This window comes from Macaca mulatta, chromosome 19 (assembly GCF_049350105.2).
Source record: "Macaca mulatta isolate MMU2019108-1 chromosome 19, T2T-MMU8v2.0, whole genome shotgun sequence".
Taxonomy (NCBI): Eukaryota; Metazoa; Chordata; class Mammalia; order Primates; family Cercopithecidae; genus Macaca; species Macaca mulatta.
The window spans coordinates 16,848,189-16,868,194 of record NC_133424.1 but is presented as its reverse complement, the minus strand read 5'-3'; the positions used below and the strand labels follow the sequence as shown (position 1 = coordinate 16,868,194).

Below are 20,006 nucleotides of genomic sequence, written 5' to 3'. Positions count from 1 at the left end.
AGACTTGCTCGCCTGCCCATCCCAGGCTGCGGGGGACTTGCATGGGCCCTAGGCCCAGGGATGTGTTCTGTGAATGGCAGAAGCACCCACAGACGGGCCAGTGTTCTTTCCCCGATTCTTACCCAAACAGCCGATCCTAAATGGCCCATTTTAAAGCTAAGCCGCAAGCCAACCCTGCCCCTCGTGTCTCAGACAGGCCTGGGGACAGCTGGGGCAGTAGGTGGGGCATTCCCAGATTCCAGTCGCGGCTTCGTACTTGGTGTGATCATTATCGTGTAGTCCATGTGCCAACTTTACCTAGTGCCAGTGGGTGGACGGATGCCTGTCACATGTCACCTCATTCCCTTCTTGCTGGAGCCCTCCGAGCTCTGTCACTCTTGCCATTTTACAGATGAAGAAACCGAGGCACAGGGCATTGAGTAGGTGGCAGGGTTGAGGTTCCAGCCTGGGCAGAACATTCTGCCCAGGATGAGGCCCTGGACCTACAACTGGGGTGGCCCTTGGCAGCTGAGGGCAGCGTCTGGAGGCCCCAGCCTGAGAGGCAGACGATGTGGCAGTCCCAGATCTGCTGCAGACCTGGACCTGCTGTGTGATTTGGGCAGGCTGCGCCTCCTTTGTGTGCCTCAGTTTCCTTGTGTGTAAGGCAGAGGTGCTGACTGTGGGACCCCCTGCCAGGTAACTGGGCCTATTAGGTGAGAAGATCAGCACAGAGCGAGTGTCTCCTGCCTGGGCGGCTCCAGAGGGCGGCGTGAAGCCCAGGGAAGGGATCTGGCAGGGTCATCTGTGCAGGAGCCTTTGGGGCCCCTTCCCCTCCCTGAGGGCATCTGCCTCTGCCCTCGTCAGGGGGACCTGGAATGGGTAGGCTGCCTCTTAGAGGGGTCACCTCCCTGTTCTGTCTCTGATGTGGCTCTGACTGGGCTCAGCAGCCTCGACTCTAGGACTACACAAGGTCCAAGGCAGCCATGTCTGTGACAGGACGCGAGCGGCCCAGAAGGATGCATCTCTGTAACTAGATGCTAGAGGCCTAGATGACTGCATCTCTATAACTAGCTGCCAGAGACACAGGTGGCCATGTCTCTGACTAGACTCCAGAGGCCTAAATGCCATGTCTGTGCAACTAAATGCTAGAGACCTAGAGAGTTGCATCTGTGTGAGTAGATACCTGAGCCTCAGATGGCTGCATTGGTGTGACTGGAAGCTAGAGCCTCAGATAGCCGCGTCAGTGTGGCAGGATGCTAGAGCCTTAGATGGCTGCATCTGTGTGACTAGACCCTGGAGCCTTAGACGGCCATGTTGGTGTGACTAGACACTAGAGCCTTAGATGGCCACGTTGGTATGACTGGACACTACAGCCTTAGACAACCACATCAGTGTGACTAGTTGCTAGAGCCTTAGACCACCACATTGATGTGACTGGACACTAAAGCCTCAGACGGTCACGTTGGTGTGACTGGATGCTAGAGCCTCAGATGGTCACATCGATGTGGCTAGAGCCTTACATGGCCCCGTCTGTATGAATAGATGTTAGAGCCTTAGATGGCTGTGTTGGTGTGACTAGATGCTAGAGGCCTAGATGGCTGCCTTTGCATGACTAGGCACTGGAGACTTAGATGGCCGTGTCTGTGTGACTAGATGCTAGAGCCTTAGACGGCCATGTCTGTGTGACTGTATGCTAGAGCCTTAGACGGCTGCATTGGTGTGACTAGATGCTGGAAGCCTAGATGGCTGCATCTACGTGACTAGACACTAGAGTCTTAGACAGCCGTGTCTGTGTGACTACACGCTAGAGCCTTAAATGACCACGTCTATGTTTTAGATGCCAGAGCCTTAGGTGGCCACGTCTGTGTGGCTAGATGCTGGAGCCTTAGATGACTGCATTGGTGTGACTAGACACTGGAGCCTTAGATGGCCACTTTGGTGTGACTAGATGCTGGAGCCTTAGATGGCCTTATCTGTGTTACTAGACGCTAGAGCCTTAGGCAGCCACACTGGTGTGACTAGATGCTGGAGCCTTAGACGCCTGCATTGGTGTGACTAGATGCTGGAGACTTAGACGGCTGCATTGGTGTGACTAGGCACTACAGCCTTAGATGGCCACATCTGTGTGACTAGACACTGGAGCCTTAGACGGCCACATCTGTGTGACTAGACACTGGAGCCTTAGACGGCCACATCTGTGTGACTAGACACTGGAGCCTTAGATGGCTGCACTGGTGTGACTAGATGCTGGAGCCTTAGAGGGCTGCATTGGTGTTACTAGACGCTAGAGCCTTAGACAGCCACACTGGTGTGACTAGATGCTGGAGCCTTAGACGCCTGCATTGGTGTGACTAGATGCTGGAGACTTAGACGGCTGCATTGGTGTGACTAGATGCTGGAGCCTTAGATGGCTGTGTCTGTGTGACGAGGTGCTGGAGCCTTAGATGGCTGCATTGGTGTGACTAGGCACTACAGCCTTAGATGGCCACATCTGTGTGACTAGACACTGGAGCCTTAGACGGCCACATCTGTGTGACTAGACCCTGGAGCCTTAGACGGCCACATCTGTGTGACTAGACGCTGGAGCCTTAGACGGCCACATCTGTGTGACTAGACGCTGGAGCCTTAGATGGCTGCACTGGTGTGACTAGATGCTGGAGCCTTAGAGGGCTGCATTGGTGTTACTAGACGCTAGAGCCTTAGACAGCCACACTGGTGTGACTAGATGCTGGAGCCTTAGACGCCTGCATTGGTGTGACTAGATGCTGGAAACTTAGACGGCTGCATTGGTGTGACTAGATGCTGGAGCCTTAGATGGCCGTGTCTGTGTGACTAGATGCTGGAGCCTTCGATGGGCACATCTGTGTGACCAGATGCTGGAGCCTTGGACAGCTGCCTTGGTGTGACCAGATGCTGTAGCCTTAGATGGCCACGTCTGTGTGACTAGACACTGGAGCCTTAGACGGCTGCGTTGGTGTGACTAGACGCTGAAGGCCTGGATGGCTGTGTCAGCATAACTAGACACTGGACCCTTAGTCGGCTGTGTCGGTGTGACTAGACATTGGAGGCAGAGGCGGCCATACCTCTAGGACCGTCTGCTGGAGGTGGTGTTAGACCTTTTCCCCCATATCTGCGATCTGTTGCATCCGGATTCTCGAGGGAAATCCTGGGAGTGTGCCTTTGTGCTCTTGACCTGTTCTCTGTCTCTAGGCCTGCCCTGCTGGGGAGAAAGTTAAAGACCCCGGGCCCCTCCCTCCATCTCTGCCCCACTCTGATCTTTCTTTTCTATGCTCTTGGAGGAACACATGATTTTTTTTTTTTTTTTGAGATGGAGTCTCGCTCTGTCGCCCAGGCTGGAGTGCCGTGGCGGGATCTCGGCTCACTGCAAGCTCCGCCTCCCAGGTTCGCCCCATTCTCCTGCCTCAGCCTCTCGAGTTGCTGGGACTACAGGCGCCCGCCACCTCGCCCAGCTAATTTTTTGTAGTTTTAGTGGAAATGGGGTTTCACCGTGTTAGCCAGGCTGGTCTCAATCTCCTGACCTTGTGATCCACCCGCCTCGGCCTCCCAAAGTCCTGGGATTACAGGCGTGAACCACTGCGCCCAGCCAGGAACACATGACCATTTTTTTTTTTTTTTTTTTTTTTTTGAGACGGAGTCTCGCTCTGTCGCCCAGGCTGGAGTGCAGTGGCCAGATCTCAGCTCACTGCAAGCTCCGCCTCCCGGGTTCATGCCATTCTCCTGCCTCAGCCTCCCGAGTAGCTGGGACAACAGGCGCCCGCCACCGCGCCCGGCTAATTTTTTGTATTTTTTAGTAGAGACGGGGTTTCACCGTGTTCGCCAGGATGGTCTCGATCTCCTGACCTCGTGATCCGCCCGTCTCGGCCTCCCAAAGTGCTGGGATTACAGGCTTGAGCCACCGCGCTACACACATGACCATTTTTACCCCTATTTCTGCCCGTTCATTTTGTTTCCTGTCTCAATGTTATCTCTTTGTCCTATAATTTCCTAGTTATTTTGCATTTTTGTAACAATGTGTTTCCTCTGTTAGTAAAAATGTAGTTATTTTCTATTTTATTACACACTTAGTTATTTTCTGTTTTAGTAAGAGTGGTTCCTCATCCATCTTCTGCCCATAGAAAGTGATTTTCTCCCTCCTGGGACACCCCAGCCCCTTCCATCACATGCCTGAGATGCGCCAGCCCTTCTGTGGCTGATGGAGACCCTGGCTCCCTTGTGCCGCACCGGCGCTCCAAGTGAGGGACAAGCATCCCTCCAGGTGGCAGCGCTTAATATCTGCTCATCACAGGCCTGGAGGCAGCAGGCGCCTGGAAGGGGACTATGCTTGCCCTCTAGGTGGGAGAGGCCTGGAAGCCTGTCTCTGTGGCTCAGTAAGCAGTGCGGGCATGGGTGGCAGGAAGTGGCCCCAGGGAGAGCCCTGGGAGAGCTCTGAGGGACGGAAGTGGGGTCCAGCCAGGCTCTGAGCAAGGAGAGGGGTTCCTGGTGGACGAGGGGAGCCGAGCTCCCCAGCAGGAGACCTGAGTGTGCAAAGCATGGAAACAGGAGGCTGAGTCAGCGGCTGGGGGTGCAGTGGGTTCTGGGGACTAAGGAGGCATTGTGAAGGGAGGGGTGACTTCAGAGGTGAGCCTGAAATTCAGGCGGCCGGGGCAGTGATAGAGTCCCTGCATACCTTAATGAGAGCTTGGAGCTTCCCCGTAGGAAGTGCCTACCCACCTACCTGCGAGACATTGCCACTTACCTGCCTCCCTGTCTACCACCCACCTGCCTCCCTGTCTCTACCTGCCTGCCCGTCCATCCGCCCACCCACCCACCCACCTGCCTCCCTGTCTCTACCTGCCCGTCCATCCGCCCACCCACCCACCTGCCATTCATCTGTCCATTAATCCACATATATGTCTCTCCATTCATCCAGCTACCATTCCATTCATCTACCCACCCACCATCCATTCATCTACCCAATTGTTATCACTGTCTCTGACTGTCTCACTCTTTAAGCTGGAGGATGTGGTCCGATTTGGGTTTGAGGCAGCAGGTGTGGGGTGGAGGATGTGGATGGGTGTGATGGAGGCTGGCTGAGAGTCCAGGCCAGAGGTGGTCAGAGCCCAGTGGAGGCGGTGTGGGCGTGCTGACCAGTGGGGGTGGGCTGGGCATGTGAGGGTGCGCTCCCACCTCGGGTGCTTCGTGTGCAGCCCAGAGGCATGGAGGAGGAAGGTCTGGTGCCAGCTGAACCAGCACCTGGAGCTGCCCATCACTAACTGAAGGTAGTGACCACACCAGCCAGCTCAGTGGGGAGGCGGCACAGCAGGGCATGCGCCAAGCACCACAGCCAGCACAGAGGTGAGGGTGGGACGTGCCTCTGAAATGTAAGCAGGAGGCCCAAGGGACCCTGCGTGCCAAGTCCTGGAGTCAGGAAAGAGCCAGTGTGCCCCTTGTGGCTGGGGATGCCCTTGGTGCTGGGAGCCCGTGGAGGGATGGGACTGCTCTCTGCTTATCACCCACAGAGGCCAGAGGGCCCCTGCTGTTGAGGGTGGAGGAAAGCACGGGGCTTGAGAGAGACCCCACGTCCGAGCAAGGCCATGATGTGCAGTCCGGAGGGTAGGAGGCCTCGCCAGGGCCCTTGGAGCATGAGCGTCTGTTCAGTGGACATCCGTCACCTTTGTTTTAACAACTATTTTTGCCTCTCTTTCGTGTCCTCTCTTACAGCCCCCACCTTCTGGCCCTTTCACCTCCTCCTTGGGAGGGGCAGGATTCTCAGATGACCCCTTTAAAAGTAAACAGGACACTCCTGCTCTGCCTCCGAAGAAACCCGCTCCTCCACGGCCTAAACCGCCCAGCGGTCAGTAAGCTTTCTTCTCTCGCAGCCGCCGCCTGCCGGTGCAGGATGGCGGGGGACCAGGGCCCCCCTGCTCACCAGCCCAGAGTAGCAGCAGATGCCGCAGGACCCTGTGTGGGGAGCAAGAGGGTCCTCCCGGCCCAGCCGCCCAGGTCCACGCAAGCGCCATGTGTGCGTGGTGTGTGCCTCCCGCCTGCTGGCCCTCGCCTCGTCCTGTGGGCCCCTGGGCGTCTGGCTCTGTATTGGAGTGCACAAAGCCTTGGCCTTAGAGCCACCCTTGTGACTGGGGGCGCTTCGTGCAGCCTCTGCCCGAGCATGTCAGTGCCACCCCGACACCCCGGCTACACTTTAGGAGCCAGTCATGGCCGGCAGCCCTGTGGCCATTCCGGCCTCTTCTCTTCCATCCTTCTCCCCGTCTGTGCTCAAGGAGGACCTCTGGGGGGTGAGGGCAGCAGGAGTCACTTCTTGGTCCAGCCCCTTCCCAGCTGCTTCAGGACTGAGAGTGGAGGGAGCGGGAAATTGTCCTTGGCGGCATCTGATGTGAGGAGGCAGGATGGCTCGGGGCTCCCTTCCGCCCCAGCTCGCCCAGGCATCTAGACGCATGGCTCTGAGGAGGGGGCTTCCTACAGGCCCTGCCCCTCTTCCCCATGGCCGGTGCTACCAATGTCTCCTAACCTTGGCCCTCAAGGATCCCCTGAAGATTCTGAAGCCCTTTAACTCACACGTGGAATTTCTCTCATGTGATAGAGGTAGGCTGGCGGCCAGTTGACCAGACTCTCAAACAGAAAGCTGTTGCTTCAAGTGGCAGAAGGAGTCGCTGCAGCTCCCTGATGCATTTATCTACCCGGTCATTGCCTATTCCGTCTGTGCCCCGGTCTGGGATGCCTCCCATTCTCTAGCCTCCAGGCAGTGTTCCCCACACTGTCGAATTGTGGGCAGCCACAGGAGACCCACACACTCCCAGGATCATGCCTTCTGTTACCCGTCTTCCCTGGACAGGGTGTGCCCCCGAGCCCTTTCCATCAGCTCCAGCGAGGGAAGCGGTGCTCACCCTCCTGCCTGCACTTGCCCCTCCCCCGGAATCTGCCGCTGGCCTCACTTTGCAGCCCCGGTGTCATCGCAGGTCCTGGAATGGACCTAGCAGGCTCCACGTGCCCCCAGCTCACTAGTTACGAGTGACTCTCGGTCCTGCACATGGGCCACCTGTCAGTAGAGGTGAACATAGGGGAAGTTATTTCTGCAACACCGGCTCTCTCCTCCTGTCCCCTGGGCTGGCCATGGCCTTCTCTCAGGAGTGCCCAGGTTGGCTTTCTCGTGGATGAGTCAGGAGAAAAAGTATGACCAAGTATGGGCTGTGTGGATTTAGAGCAGATTTTCTGTGAACTGTTGAGCAGATACAGATGGGTAAAGAGATCATTTCTGTAAGCCACACATCAAAGACATTTACCATCAAGAGGAGGAAAAACAAAACAACAAAGGGACTCCCTTCCATCTGCAAGAGGCCGCCTGTACCTTACACAGAGGCAGTGGCTCTTCAGGGATCCTTGCTGGCCTCCTGATGGAATGGCAGTGGGCCTCTTCACTTGCCTAAAAGATGGGAGCAGAAGCACACATGTACACACACATATATGCGTAATCACAATGCATGCACACAGCTGGCACACACACGTGTGCACATTCCCACGTGCGGCCATGTATTTTTAATGCATATATGTGCATGCACACATGTACGCTCTTGCATGCACTTGTGTACCCTGTGTACACATCCTCCACGCCTGCAGACACATGCATGCATGCACCTGTTTGCATGTGAACACACGTGCATACAAGTGAGCATGCCTTCACACACACACTGCATCACGAGTATTCTCGCATGTGCCTGCATGTACGCGTATGCATGCACGCACGCACTCTCCCATGCACCCCCTCCATGCACACTCTCCATGCTTATATGCATCTGCGGACATGTGTGCATATTCACTTGTGAACACACACACACATTCACAGAGATGAGCAGCACGCACTCACATACTGCATTGTGCATGCCTGCACACACACGTGCTCTCATAGATAACAGCTGGGCGTGAGCACCCTCCATGCTTATATATGTGCATGCATTCATTGAGACATGCACATATTCACATGTGAACACATACATGTATACAGGTGAGCAGTACACAGATGGTGAGCAGTACACAGATACTGCATCATGCATGCATGCAAATGTGCACATGCATGCGCATTCTTTGTGCTTACACACATGTACACACATTTGCACATATGTGCATGTATTCTCATATGGGTGCACACACTTGCCGAGCAGTGCCGTATTTGCTGGGCCCTGAGGAGGAGCCATCCCACTCAACAGCTCACAGGTGCAAAGCTTCATTTTCAGTGTTTCATGGAAACCGCCACCCCCGCCTCCCCACGTACCTAAACCCAGCGCTGGGTCTGCCTTTGAACTTTCCCTCAGTTGTCACCTCCCATTGTGTCTCCCCTGCAAGCCTACCCACCCCACCTTGGCTTCTGCTCTTAGTGTGCTGTGGGCTTCGAAAGCAGAAAAGAATGCTTGTTAAAAGTAGAACGTTTGATACCAGGGGTTTGGGTGACTTCCTTGGGCCAGTTTCAGGGTTGAGGCTTTTTAGGGAGCTGTTGCACAATTTGAGACCCAGGGGGTCCTGGGCTCCTTGGCTAGTGGCGCAGGCCACTGCATCTTTGTTCTGCTGTGGTTGACAGTTGCTGTGCCCCTCGGCGTTCTGCAGAGATATATTAACTTCGACGGGCCCTTAGGAGGCGCCTGCACAGTTCTTATCGCACTAGGTCCCAGCAAGACCCGTGAGAGAGACAGGCCAGGCCATGCCCATTTCCTGGAAGAGGAAAGGGAGGGGGGAGGTCATGGGGGCTCCCTAAGGTCATGCAGCAAGGTGGCAGCAGGGCCAGGTCTACACCCAGTGACCTGCCTCCTGCCCCAAGATAGGAGTAACGGGAACCAAGCCATGAGCTTCAGAACATTCTCTAAAACAGCAAATGCATGCGCAGCATTTTAAGTCCGGAGCAACTGCAGATCTGTGTGGAGGCCTAAATATTTCTCATTTGATTCTTTTACCCAGAAGCAATGGCTGAACAGAAAAATTCTGCATTGTACACGCTGCTGGGTGGTAGGTACAGACCGTGTGGTGGTTGCCGTTTGAGCTTGCAGCATTATTTGTGCTGTGATTCCGTACTAACCTCTAACAATCAGAACACCGAACACCACAGATGACCCACTGGTTGACCTTTTGATGAGTCATATGTTGGGGAGAAGTGTTTGGCTCTTTGGGGGATTGCGAAGGAAGCTGCTCGCCCTACCCTGGCTCTCTGGTCAAGGGAATCGGAGCCCAGCTCTGCACAATTCCCTTCCCGGTTCCTGGCCACACAGCACAGACCCACGTGCAGCCCAGGAGGCCTCTCTGGTTGTGGGCAAGAGCAGTCAGCAAATGAGTGTCAAGTGAAGTCATGCTCAGAAAGTTTGCCAGGAATACACAAGGCAGATCTCTTGTTTTCTTGGCTTTAAGACAGGAGATAGTGAATGTAGTCTGTGATTTTTTTTTTTTTTTTAAGAAAGCATAAAGTCCAACATTTTCAAACTGCTGGACTTCATGTTTTCTTAAAACAAACAAACAAACAAACAAAAAAAACACCTTTCTGCCTTTCTTGCTACCCCAGCCTTTTTCTGCTCAGGGAGACCACACGGCCAGCACACAGTGATGGCCACCTGCCCCTGGTCACTCCAGGGCTTCCCAGATGCTATGGCTTTGCGTAAGATGCATGGGTCCCAGCATGGCTGAGTGAGGAGGAAGGTGAGATGGGAGCCCCTGTGGGCCTGGCGGTTAAGCCGTGAGCTGGTGGAGGCAGACGGACTGACAGAAAGACTGAAGGACCCATAGACTGTCCAGCGAGCAGTCTTAAACATCATGCACACAGCGTGACACCTACACTCATGAAAATCACAGTGAAGGAACAAGCTTTTCTGTCATCTCTCCGCCTGGCAAATCGAACATGTCTGATGTCCCATGCTCTCATCCAGGGTTTGTCCGTCCCAGGGCACCCAGAGGTTTCTAGAGCCCTGCTAGGCCTCTGTACCAGGAAATGGCTGACGTGTGAGGCCAGGACAGGAGAACTGAGGCCGCTTCCTTCTGTCCTCTGGGCGGCCAGTCCTGCTAGAATCCAGCGGACTGCTTGATCAGGCTGGTTTCTGGACGTTGGAGGAAAGGGAGGCCCCAGGTGGGTCACTTAACCTCCCTGAGCCCCAGTTTTCCTGCCCGACCATGGGATCCACTCAGGCCTAGCAGGTGGGTGTGTGGGTGAAGCACCTTGCATGGTGATGTGCCGTGTGTGGTCTGTAGCCCCCATCGCCACCCTGGGGCACAGGGACTGGGACACAAGCTTCTGCCATGGGCACCTTTTCCAGGAGAGACAGGCTGGGCAACTGAGGTGGCTGCACACATTCCGGGAGTCATTAATGGGGCCCTTTTCTCCCTGTGAGGTCACAGTTTAGTGGAAATCTTTTCCGTTAAAAAAAGTCAGCGTGCAGGGAGTTGAACGTCAAAGAGGGCTCCAGGGTCCTCTGTGGGTCATTGCTCATACAGGACCAAATGTGAGTTTGGGTCTGAGTCACGTGTGGCTTTTGGTGCTGTCTCTTGTGTTCTAGAGGCTGCAGTTTTCAAATTCCGTGGGAACTGCTTTTTAAATTTTGTTGAAAGCTCAGTTGTGGTGAAATTGACATTTGGTGTGGCCGACATGTGGTGTGGGTGCACAGGCAGACAGATGTTGACCCGGACAGTCACAGGTGGACCCCTCCACCTGGGAACCTGCAGAGGTTCCTCAAGGGAGAGTTCCGGTCACAGCATACACCTGAGTAGCCCACAGTTGGCCATCTGCTCTCAAGGCCACATACTCAGTTCTGTCTTGATCTAAGCCAGAAAGCATACTCTGGGGGACCACCAAGGGCCATCCCTTGCAGCATGCATGGAGCTTTGGTGTGGGCACTTAAGTTCTCCTTGTCTGGAGGTCTTTTCTAGAAAGGTATATCAAGGTATTAAATAACCAGCAGCTGTCTGTTTTGGGCAGAAGAAACTGGTTTCTTTCAGGCAGATGCAGCACAGACCCGGCAGGCCGCCGAAACCTGTCAGTTAGAGTTAGGTTAAAGTTAGCCATGGCACACACCTCCCCCAGGTAAACAATGGTGTATTTTCTGCAACGGACCGGAGATCAAGATCAGTCAGAGCTCACCGCTGAAGAGTTTCTAGGTAAAAGTTGTTGATTTGCAAAGAGAGAAACAGATTTTTTTTTTTAAGTGCAGGAAACGGCTGTGTGGGTGTCAGTGATTGGGCCTCAGCCCCGCTGCGATAGTGGGATCCTGCGACCGGCCCCACCCTTGCCACTTCCTGCCAGCGCAGCCCTGCGTTGCGGTTCCTGCCTGTAGCGCCCGGTGACACCAGCCAGTGCACTTCCACCGCTAACCAGCCAGTCACCTTTAACCTCTCCCAAATTTAATGATCATTTTATTACTGCTAATGACCTTTTCACCTCCTAAACAAAGCCACATAGGTGATAGTGATGAGCATGATGTCTTTTCACCCCCTCCCCACAATTGCACTAACGAACAGCTTTTACCTAAGTGACATGAGATCCAGTTTAACCAGCGGCTCTCCTGTTTGATTCGAACAGCTGTCTCACCAAAAGAAGACAAAAGTCATTCTTCCCCTTGCAAAACAAGCCCCTCCCGTACCTGTGTGTGGCGTCCACCCAGGGTGGCCGTGGGTTCTTGACCTCCCTGTGGGGAGTGCCACACAGGATGCAGCCACCGAGGAAGCCCTGAGGTCCTAAGTGCTGCCAGCTCTCCCGCGCCTCTGAAACGCCAGGCCAACATCGAAACCAGGGCTCAGTGACCTCTCCCCGTCATGTGCCCATGTGGGTCCCAAAACCTTTTGTTGATTGCACAAGATCCACTTTAAAAATGGCATTTCCATTTGAACCCTGCGGTTAGCACCTCAGCCTTGAACTTAACTACTTTAATTCCGTTCCCACGATGATCTCAGAGAGATAATCCGGTGGGTACATGTGAAGTTCTACAATGGGACAAGTGGTTCCACCATCTCAAGGGGCCTGGAAAATTCTGGCACTTGCCCGCCAGCCAGGGTGGGGAGGGGGTCCCAAGGAGCCTAAAACGACCAACCAGGCGGAGTCCCTCTTTCCTGCCCACGCCCCCATCCCCCAGCACTGCTGTGGTCAAGGAAGCTTCGGAGCTTCCCTCTGAGCCCTCTGGAAAGTCTGTCCTAGGGCTGGGTGAGACCCGCTGTCAGTGCCAAGGAACGGTCCCATTCTGAGAGGGAGGAATGTCAGCCTTGTATGTTTGAACTGACTGCAGGCAGATTGCCGTTTGGAGCACTTTCTGTTCTGTAAAGACCACTGAGTTTGAAAATAGAAGCATTTGCCTACCTGGGCACACTGTACCCAGAGGCGGATCCAGGGAGTGTTGTGTGACTTGATTATCATCTGGCGTTCAGTGGGGTGCAAATGCTGGGGCCTGGGGGGCTGTGGGATGGGGTGCAAGCCTAGAGGGGTTGGGCTCCCACCCCAGCATCTGAGTATAAGTGTGAACAGATGGGAGCCGTCGCCCTGGGGACATCGGGTATACCTGCCTTCAGGACACCTCAACCCCTTGCTTGGCGGAGGCTCCACCTGAGGGAGGTGAGGGCCGGGGCAGATGCCTCAGAAGGGGGCTCCGGTTGCAGCTCTGGGCACCGCCTCCCTGCTTTTCTGGCGGGGTGAATATGGCCCCTCATCTTTCATTTCTCCCATTCAAAGCCCCAAGTCAGCACCCCTTGCCTGCCACTGCTAACTGCAAAATAGCACATGCACTCGGGCAACGGGGGATCTGACCATAAAGAGAGCAAAAGTGGCAGCCCCTCCCCAGACCTGATGCCTTCCCAAGTGTCCCCCACCATGGGAGCTCCTCGTGGGCTCTGCGCCTCACTTCCTCCCTCCCAGGGGCTCTTTTGGGTCCTTCCATGCACGACCCCTAACCAGCTCTCAGACTCGCTGCACGGCGCTCAGGGATCTTGTTACATGTGGGCAAGGTGCCCTCCCACCCTTTGCAGAGGTGGCATCTGTGACATTGGCAGTCTCCGTAGGGAGGAACAAAGCTGGGCTCCCTTGCTCCGTCAGGGTTCCCCGTGCCTGGCTCATGCATAGATAGCATCTCTCCCTGGAAATCCCCCCAGAGGATGGGGCTGACACCCAGGGGTATTCACGCAGGTTATGTCAAAGGTGCCCGCCAGAGAACAAATGCGATTTTTCAAATAAGGCAGAATTGTGACACCTGCCAGTCTGTATTATTTTTGTCACAAAGACTGGCTTGTGATTTGTAAATTCATTTCCAGATCACATACCACACCCTACACACACACACACACACACGTGTGCACACGCACACCCTTTTTTTTCTTCCAGGGCTGGAGCAACCCTTGCCTGGAAGGTTTTATGTAAATGTCATGGGAGCCTTTTGTGGTAACCTCTAGAAAATTGTTATTTCTCACTTCAAATGATATTTGCCTTTTGAGGACCCCAAAGCACGGCACCTTCTCCCCCGTTTCTTCTTCTTTTAATGGCAAGATGAGGCCGAAGCCATCGGGTTCAACAGCCCCCTGCCCACCTCACACACCTCACAGGGCAGGAAAACACACCGGCCACCAGTGGCTCGTAGTAAATATTTGTTCAGCTTTTCTCAACAGTTCAGAACCAAACCTCATCCTGTTCCCTTCAATGCATGAAGCAGATTTTCTCAAAATTTGGTAAATATTTTTAGTGGAAAATCTCAACGCTGCGATCGCAGGGACCTCAGATTCTTATCTCCCAGGGCTGTGCTGCTTGACACAGCTTTGATCTAAGGCAGAGCGCGCGCGGGGCTGGCGCCTGCAGGACTCCCAGCCTGCGGGTCCCTTATGTAGTCCCGTGTGTTATATTGTAAAAAACGAACTCCCCTCATGCGTCTTAGATGGGAGCCAGAGGAAGACGTTGACGTGTGTTAGGGAAAAGCACTCTTTTTCAAGACAAGTCCCCAGCAGTGATGAGTTTTAGAACCTATACTGTTTTCTCTCTTTCTCCCCTCTCCCTGTAGCTTTTCTTCTGGCAGGATGGGGAGGGAGGAATAAGACATATCAGTGGCCTTGGATGAGCTCTGCTGGGGTGGTGCCCCAGCTGGGCCACTGCTCTCCTATGCAGTGTGACTCAGAAGCCTGGCAGTTGTATGGGCTTCTGTGTTGTGTAGGATGAATGACAGTTGTGGTTGTGTGGGATCACCGGTTGTGTAGGGTGAATGACAGTTGCGTAGGTGTCTGTGTTGTGTAGGGTGAATGATGGTTTTGTGGGATCACCTGTTGTGTGGAATGAATGACAGTTGTGTGGGTGTGCCTGTTGTGCAGGATGAACGAGAGATGTGTGGGATCACCTGTTGCGTAGGGTGAATGACAGTTGTGTGGGTGTCTTGTGTTCTGCAGGATGAATGACAATTGTGTGGGCATCCTCTGTTGTATAGGATGAATGGGTGTTGTGTGAGTGTCCATATTGTGCAGGATGAATGACAGTTGTGTGGCCATTTCCTGTTGTGTAGGATCAATGATGCTTGTGGGTGTGTGTCCCGTGTTGTGTAGGATCAATGATGCTTGTGTGTGTGTGTCCCCTGTTGTGTAGGATCAGTGATGCTTGTGGATGTGTGTCCCGTTGTGTAGGATCAGTGATGCTTGTGGCTGTGTGTCCCCGGTTGTGTAGGATCAATGATGGTTGTGTGTATGTGTCCACTGTTGTGTAGGATCAGTGATGGTTGTGTGTGTGTGTCCCGTCGTGTAGGATAAATGATGCTTTTCTGTGTGTGTTCACTGTTGTGTAGGATGAGTGACAGTTGTGTGATGGTTCTGTGTTGTATAGGATAGCAGCGAAGGTGGGCAGCTGCCCGGACCACAAACCCTTGTTTTGTATTTTTTTGTTTTCTTTTGTTTTGTATTTATCTCTCATCCACAGAACTGCCTTTTCCAAGTGCAGCACTGTGTAAATAGAACCTAGCCAGGATCAAACACATACACACACACACACTCTCTCTCTCTCTCTCTCACATGTTTATTTCTAATATTTTTATTAATCGGATTGATTAAGACCCTACCTCACACAAGCCTTTTATTCTCCTCCTAAGCAAAAAATTTAAACCAAGGGAATTTCCTTTCCAAGATTTTTATAGCATTTGCCGTTTTTAGGGTTTGCAATTGTATATTTCTGTTCAATTGGTTTTTTTATTTTTTGTTTTTTGTGTTTTTTTTTTCTTTTTTTTTTTTTTGCACCCAGCTCTTGAGGATGCTTTTAAGCGGAGGGCTTCCTGCAAAGCAAGATAGAAAAGTCAGAACCCCGAAAAACTTTGCTGACCAAGAACACTAGTGCAGCAGAGCCAGCCCATCACAGCCCCGATCCCGGGTGCTAGGGACGTGCGCAACCTCGAGAAGAAGCTTGAGAAATAGCAGAAATAGGAGAATTAAAGAAATTTCTATCAGGGTGGAGCCGGCCACCAAGTTTTTTTTGTGTGTTTTTTTTTTTTAACAGCACACACTGTGGTAAACCATTTGGTTCATATTGTTTTTGCTAAAGTCAGTCCTGTGTGTGGTTTCGGTACACCGCTTGGGTAACTGTTGAAACTGCTGTGGTTTGAAAATAAGTTCTATTTTGCCTTTTCTTCAATCTTGTATCCCTTGCCCCCTGTTAATGAAATCTCCCTGCGGTAGGCAGTCAGCACACCCACGAGGGTCTTTAATTTCATTCGTCTCGATTCACTGCCGTCTGCTGTGGGCCCCGGTAGTTCCCGCCGCAAATATCTAGGAATGATGGCATCAAACCGGGTGCCAGGATGATGCCTGATACCCGGTTTAATGCCATCATTCCCAGATGTTTCTATACCAACTTTTCTGGGTCTCGTTTTCAGGATTTCCGTCCCCTTTTCTGAAATGCACATCAGTAAAGCTGTCTCCTTACTCATGTTTTCTGGAGCCATGAAAAAGTATGAAACCCCGCCGTGGGTGCGCGTTGCAGCTTTTGCTTTAGGGACTAGAGGCACATTAAAGTTACTTTGTCACGTTTGAGATAAGCTACACCTCAGAAAATCGGAAAAAACGATTAAGGAGTTAGCAGAAGTGGTTACATAAAAAGCAGGAACTAGACCTAGAAGGTTTGAAAAATACAGCTGCTAAAAATAAATCGCTGAGCAAAAGTGGGAAGTTTTGGGCTGAGGGCCGTGGCCCTGCAGTGATGCTGGGGGCTTTAATTGCACAAAGCCTCCGGTCATCAGCAAGGTCAAGAGCTGGACCGGGCACTCGGCCGACCTCACACATGTCAGGTCCAAAATCGCCTCTTTGCCAAAGCACAAACACTAACAACTGAGAAAAAAACGGTTGTTGTTGTTTTTTTTTTTCCTTCTGAAAACAAGAGGCCAGCAGTTGATGTGCCCTGGTTTCGTATTACCATAGTCATGATTTCTAAATAACAACGGTTTCGGCAACAGAGCAAAACCAGGCACAGGCAGTTCTTGGTGTGAACGCAGCTTTTCATCTCCGATCATCTCTGCGCATCAGAAACCTCAGCTTGAAATGGTAGCAGGCAGAATTCTTAACCACTCCTCCCAAAAACCAATCTCTTTTTTAAACCCCCCAAACCAAGGGAGGCAGATCTTCATTGAAAAGAAGAAGAAAAGCAGCTCAAAAATGACTGATTTATTTGAACCTTCGGTACTGTGGCGGTTGTTCTTGGGGGCCTGGCTGGGGCGTCCTCCCTTTACACGCCTCTCCAGATACTTGCAGATCTGCCTCAGATCATCATTCCCTGCAGGAACGGCTTCGAGAAATCAAGCAGTGTCCATCCTGGACTTGCTGCCCGTCCCAGGGGGCTACACCGTGTCCTGGGACTTTGAGCCTCTCCCCTGGAAACACTTCCTGTTTCCTCTGCTAGAATCTTGCGATTTGATCCATATCACATAGGTATTCGAGGAAAAATAAATAGGCAAGCCGGCACAGTAACATCGCTGTTTCCTGCAAACCAGGAAGGCCAGATGCCTTTATTCCCTTCTTGCTCCCCAGGGTGTTGCTCCAAGGGGCCCCAGGTCCCTGGAGACCTGTGGAATCTGTAACAGGTGGCACCTGGTTCACTAGGACCTCCTGAAGCCCACTGTGGCGAGCCCTGGGCTGGAGGGCACCAGGGACGTGGCGCAGTATTGGCTGGCATTTGTATGAGTATGCTGGGCCCGCTATTCACAGAGCTGACCCTCGGCTGTGCCAGAGGCCAGTGCCACGGGAAGCAGACAGAGTGGTGAGGGGCCCTGGCATGGGGGGGCTTTCCCGTGGAGGGAGAGGCTGGGCAGAGGCAGGCAGGGGCTCCAGAGACTGGCTGAGGTCACTGTCCCTCCCCGCTGCAAACCCACAGGCTCTAGGGTGCAGGACACTGTCACATTGTCCACCAGGGCGCCCCTGCCTGTGGCTTTGGTGGCTGCCTGCTCACACTTGCTCTGTCTCAGCCTAAACAGTGGACATGGATTGTCCCGCAGTTCTAGAGGCTCAAAGTCCAAGATCAAGGCGCCAGCAGGGTTGGTTTCTTCTGAGGCTTCCCCTTGGCCTGGCGCATCGTCACATGGCTGTTTCTGTGCATAGATCTGTGTCCTAAACTCTTTCAGTGAGGACAGTCATTGACCCTCTGACTTCATTTTAACTCAGTTATCCCTTTAAATATGCTATCTTCAAATATGGTCATATTCTAAGGCACAGGGGTTAGGACTTGAACATATGAACAGTTGCTGGGGGGACACAGCCCTTTGCTTGGATTAAGAAACAGGCTGACAGCAGCCGGTGCCAGGCTGAAGGGGGTGGCCACCATGCCCCCACCATCTTCCAGGGCCACTCCTAGCCCCAGGGCTGGGCTGCAGAGCTGAACGCAGGCCTGATGGGGAAGGGGCTGCCATTTCTTCCCTGAGAAGGCCCCCACCTGTGATGGATTCCGGGTGGGAGCGCCTTCCAGGCGGAGGGACAAGGCATAGCCGGGAAAGAAGCCCTGGGTTTGGGGGTTCCTGGGGAAGGAGGTGCCACCTGGACGAGACTGGGGTGTCATCCCCAAGTGGGAGAAGCCCTCAGGCAGTCTGGGCAGGGTGCTGGGGCCTACCTGTGTTAAGAGCCCACTTTGCTGGGTGGGTTTGGCTCACAGGGAAGGGAGCCAAGCTGGTGGGTAGCCAATAGGGAGACGAGGCTTCTAGGGACGGGAGGGTGGAGGTGAGGGGCCCTCGCCCACCCTCCATCCTGCTCAGGAGCCCCCTCTGCTCCAGTGGACAGCCTGGGGTTCACAGGAGCCTGCGCAGGCCTCACTTGACCACCTCCAGCCAGAGCTGCCTGCCCGTCCCTTGGGCCTTAGGAGAGGGAAGGGGGCAACTCCTGGAGACCCTGCAGCGAGGCCTTGGCTTCCCATTGGCTCATGCCTGGGACCAGGAGGGGCCCTGCATGGGAGGCGGTCTCGAGGTGGGGGTGTGAGGCAGTTCCTCAAGGCCAGTGGAACCAGCCCGGGGGCTGCGGGCTGGGCCAGATCACCCTGCTCTCTGCAGCCCCGGGGAGGTCAGGGGTAGGAGGAGGCTGCAGTAGAGCTGAAGGTGGGAGGGACATCTGGGGATAGAGAAAGAGAGACACATGGGGACTGCCCTGAGAGGGCAGGCGCTGTCGGAGGGAGAGGGGCCACATTCCTGTCCTGCCCGCGTGGGCTGGGTGCTACCCCTCTAGGGAAGGGTCTCCAGCATGGCTTGCCCACAAGTTTTGGCAAAGATAGTCCGTGTGTGCCCCTTCCAGATCCCAGGCCCCCCTTTGCTAACTGGGCCTTGGGGCTGACAGTGAATTGATTTGAGGCCACAGGAGGAGACTGATACCAGGCCTCGCCCTCCCGCCTTTCTCATCCATGTGAGTCCTAATAGAGCCCAGGACAGCTCTCCCTCCAGCCCCGAGGAGGGGCCTCTTAGATGGACTCACACAGACGGGGAGAGTCTGGAAGGATCTCCTGCAGCCGGTGGCCAGAGGTCAGCCAAGGATGTGACGGTGACCCTGGTGGAACCCTGTGGACAGGCGGGGACAGGCAGGCCGCAAGGGTGGGCTGTCGGGGAGTTTGTCTCCGAGTCCTGTGCAAACCGTGGGAAGGAAGACTTTTTCCTTGAATATGCAAAAAGAAAGCAGCAGTCCTTATGCTGGCCCAGAACTGCCGGTCAAGAGAAAAGTGAATTTCCGTTTGCAGAAGTAGGGCTACAGGCAAGGGGGGGCTACAGGTCAGGTTCTCACTGGCCCACGCAGGGCACAGCGGTGCAGGACACTGAGTGGGAGCAGACTCCTGGGATCCCAGGAATGTCACCTTGTTTGGCGCCCTCTTCCTCATTTCCACTTCACAGATAAGGAAACCGAGGCCAGCTGGGAGGAGGCACTTTCCCTTGCCGAGGCCCAGAGCTAAAGGCAACAGATGCGGGCTGTAGCCCCAGAGCCCACAGGGACACCTGGGGCCTCAAAAATGAGGCCTGGGATGGCTGATCTGCTGCGGGAACACAGGGAACGGCTTTAGATCTGGGCATGCAGAGGGACCGAAGATGGCCTGTGTGAGCTTGTTCTACCAGATGAGGAAGGCAGGTGTCCCGGGCTCAGGTGGTGTGCAGGGCAGGTGTGGCTGGGAGCCAAGGTGCTCTCTGGAGGTGCAGCCAGAGATCCAAGGTCAACCCTGGAGGGGCAGGCAGTTCCTGGTTTCTTTCTAAACATTAGCCTCGAAACTTCCAGAGTTAACACTGGAAATGCGTTACATGTTATTGAGCCTCCAGTCTGGGGTGCTGCATGGACCACATTGAATGCCCAGGGACCCCGCTGGGCAGATAGAGGGGTGTCAGACAGGAGCATGGGGTCAGCCCGGCTGGCCTGCAAACTGCAGATGCTAGAAGGCCTGGCAGGTGGGACCTCCCGTCACCAAGCAGATCTCAACAGGCCTCTGCTTCTTGGTGGAATGTTCTGGTACATTGGCAGTATGCACTGGGAAAAGCCACCTGTCCTCAGGCCATGTCCCTCACATAGTCTCATTTTCCTCCACTTCTGAACCCTTC

General features: G+C 54.0%; 1 protein-coding gene across 35 annotated transcripts in view; it reads left to right on the top strand.

The window, feature by feature from the left end:
- Positions 1-20,006, top strand: part of EPS15L1 (epidermal growth factor receptor pathway substrate 15 like 1) — a 121,312-nt gene that overhangs the window by 93,286 nt on the left and 8,020 nt on the right. For 12 of the 35 annotated variants that reach the window (XM_077978154.1, XM_077978159.1, XM_077978147.1 and 9 more), the window contains one exon: positions 5,701-5,833. The exons of 12 other annotated variants lie outside the window; for them this stretch is intronic. In XM_077978154.1, the coding sequence (XP_077834280.1) occupies positions 5,701-5,833 (133 nt within the window). Of the gene's footprint in view, positions 1-5,700; positions 5,834-8,940; positions 8,989-11,539; positions 12,341-20,006 lie in introns of those variants that run through there. 11 more of the 35 variants (XM_028839731.2, XM_028839730.2, XM_077978149.1 and 8 more) reach the window with 2 other exon arrangements.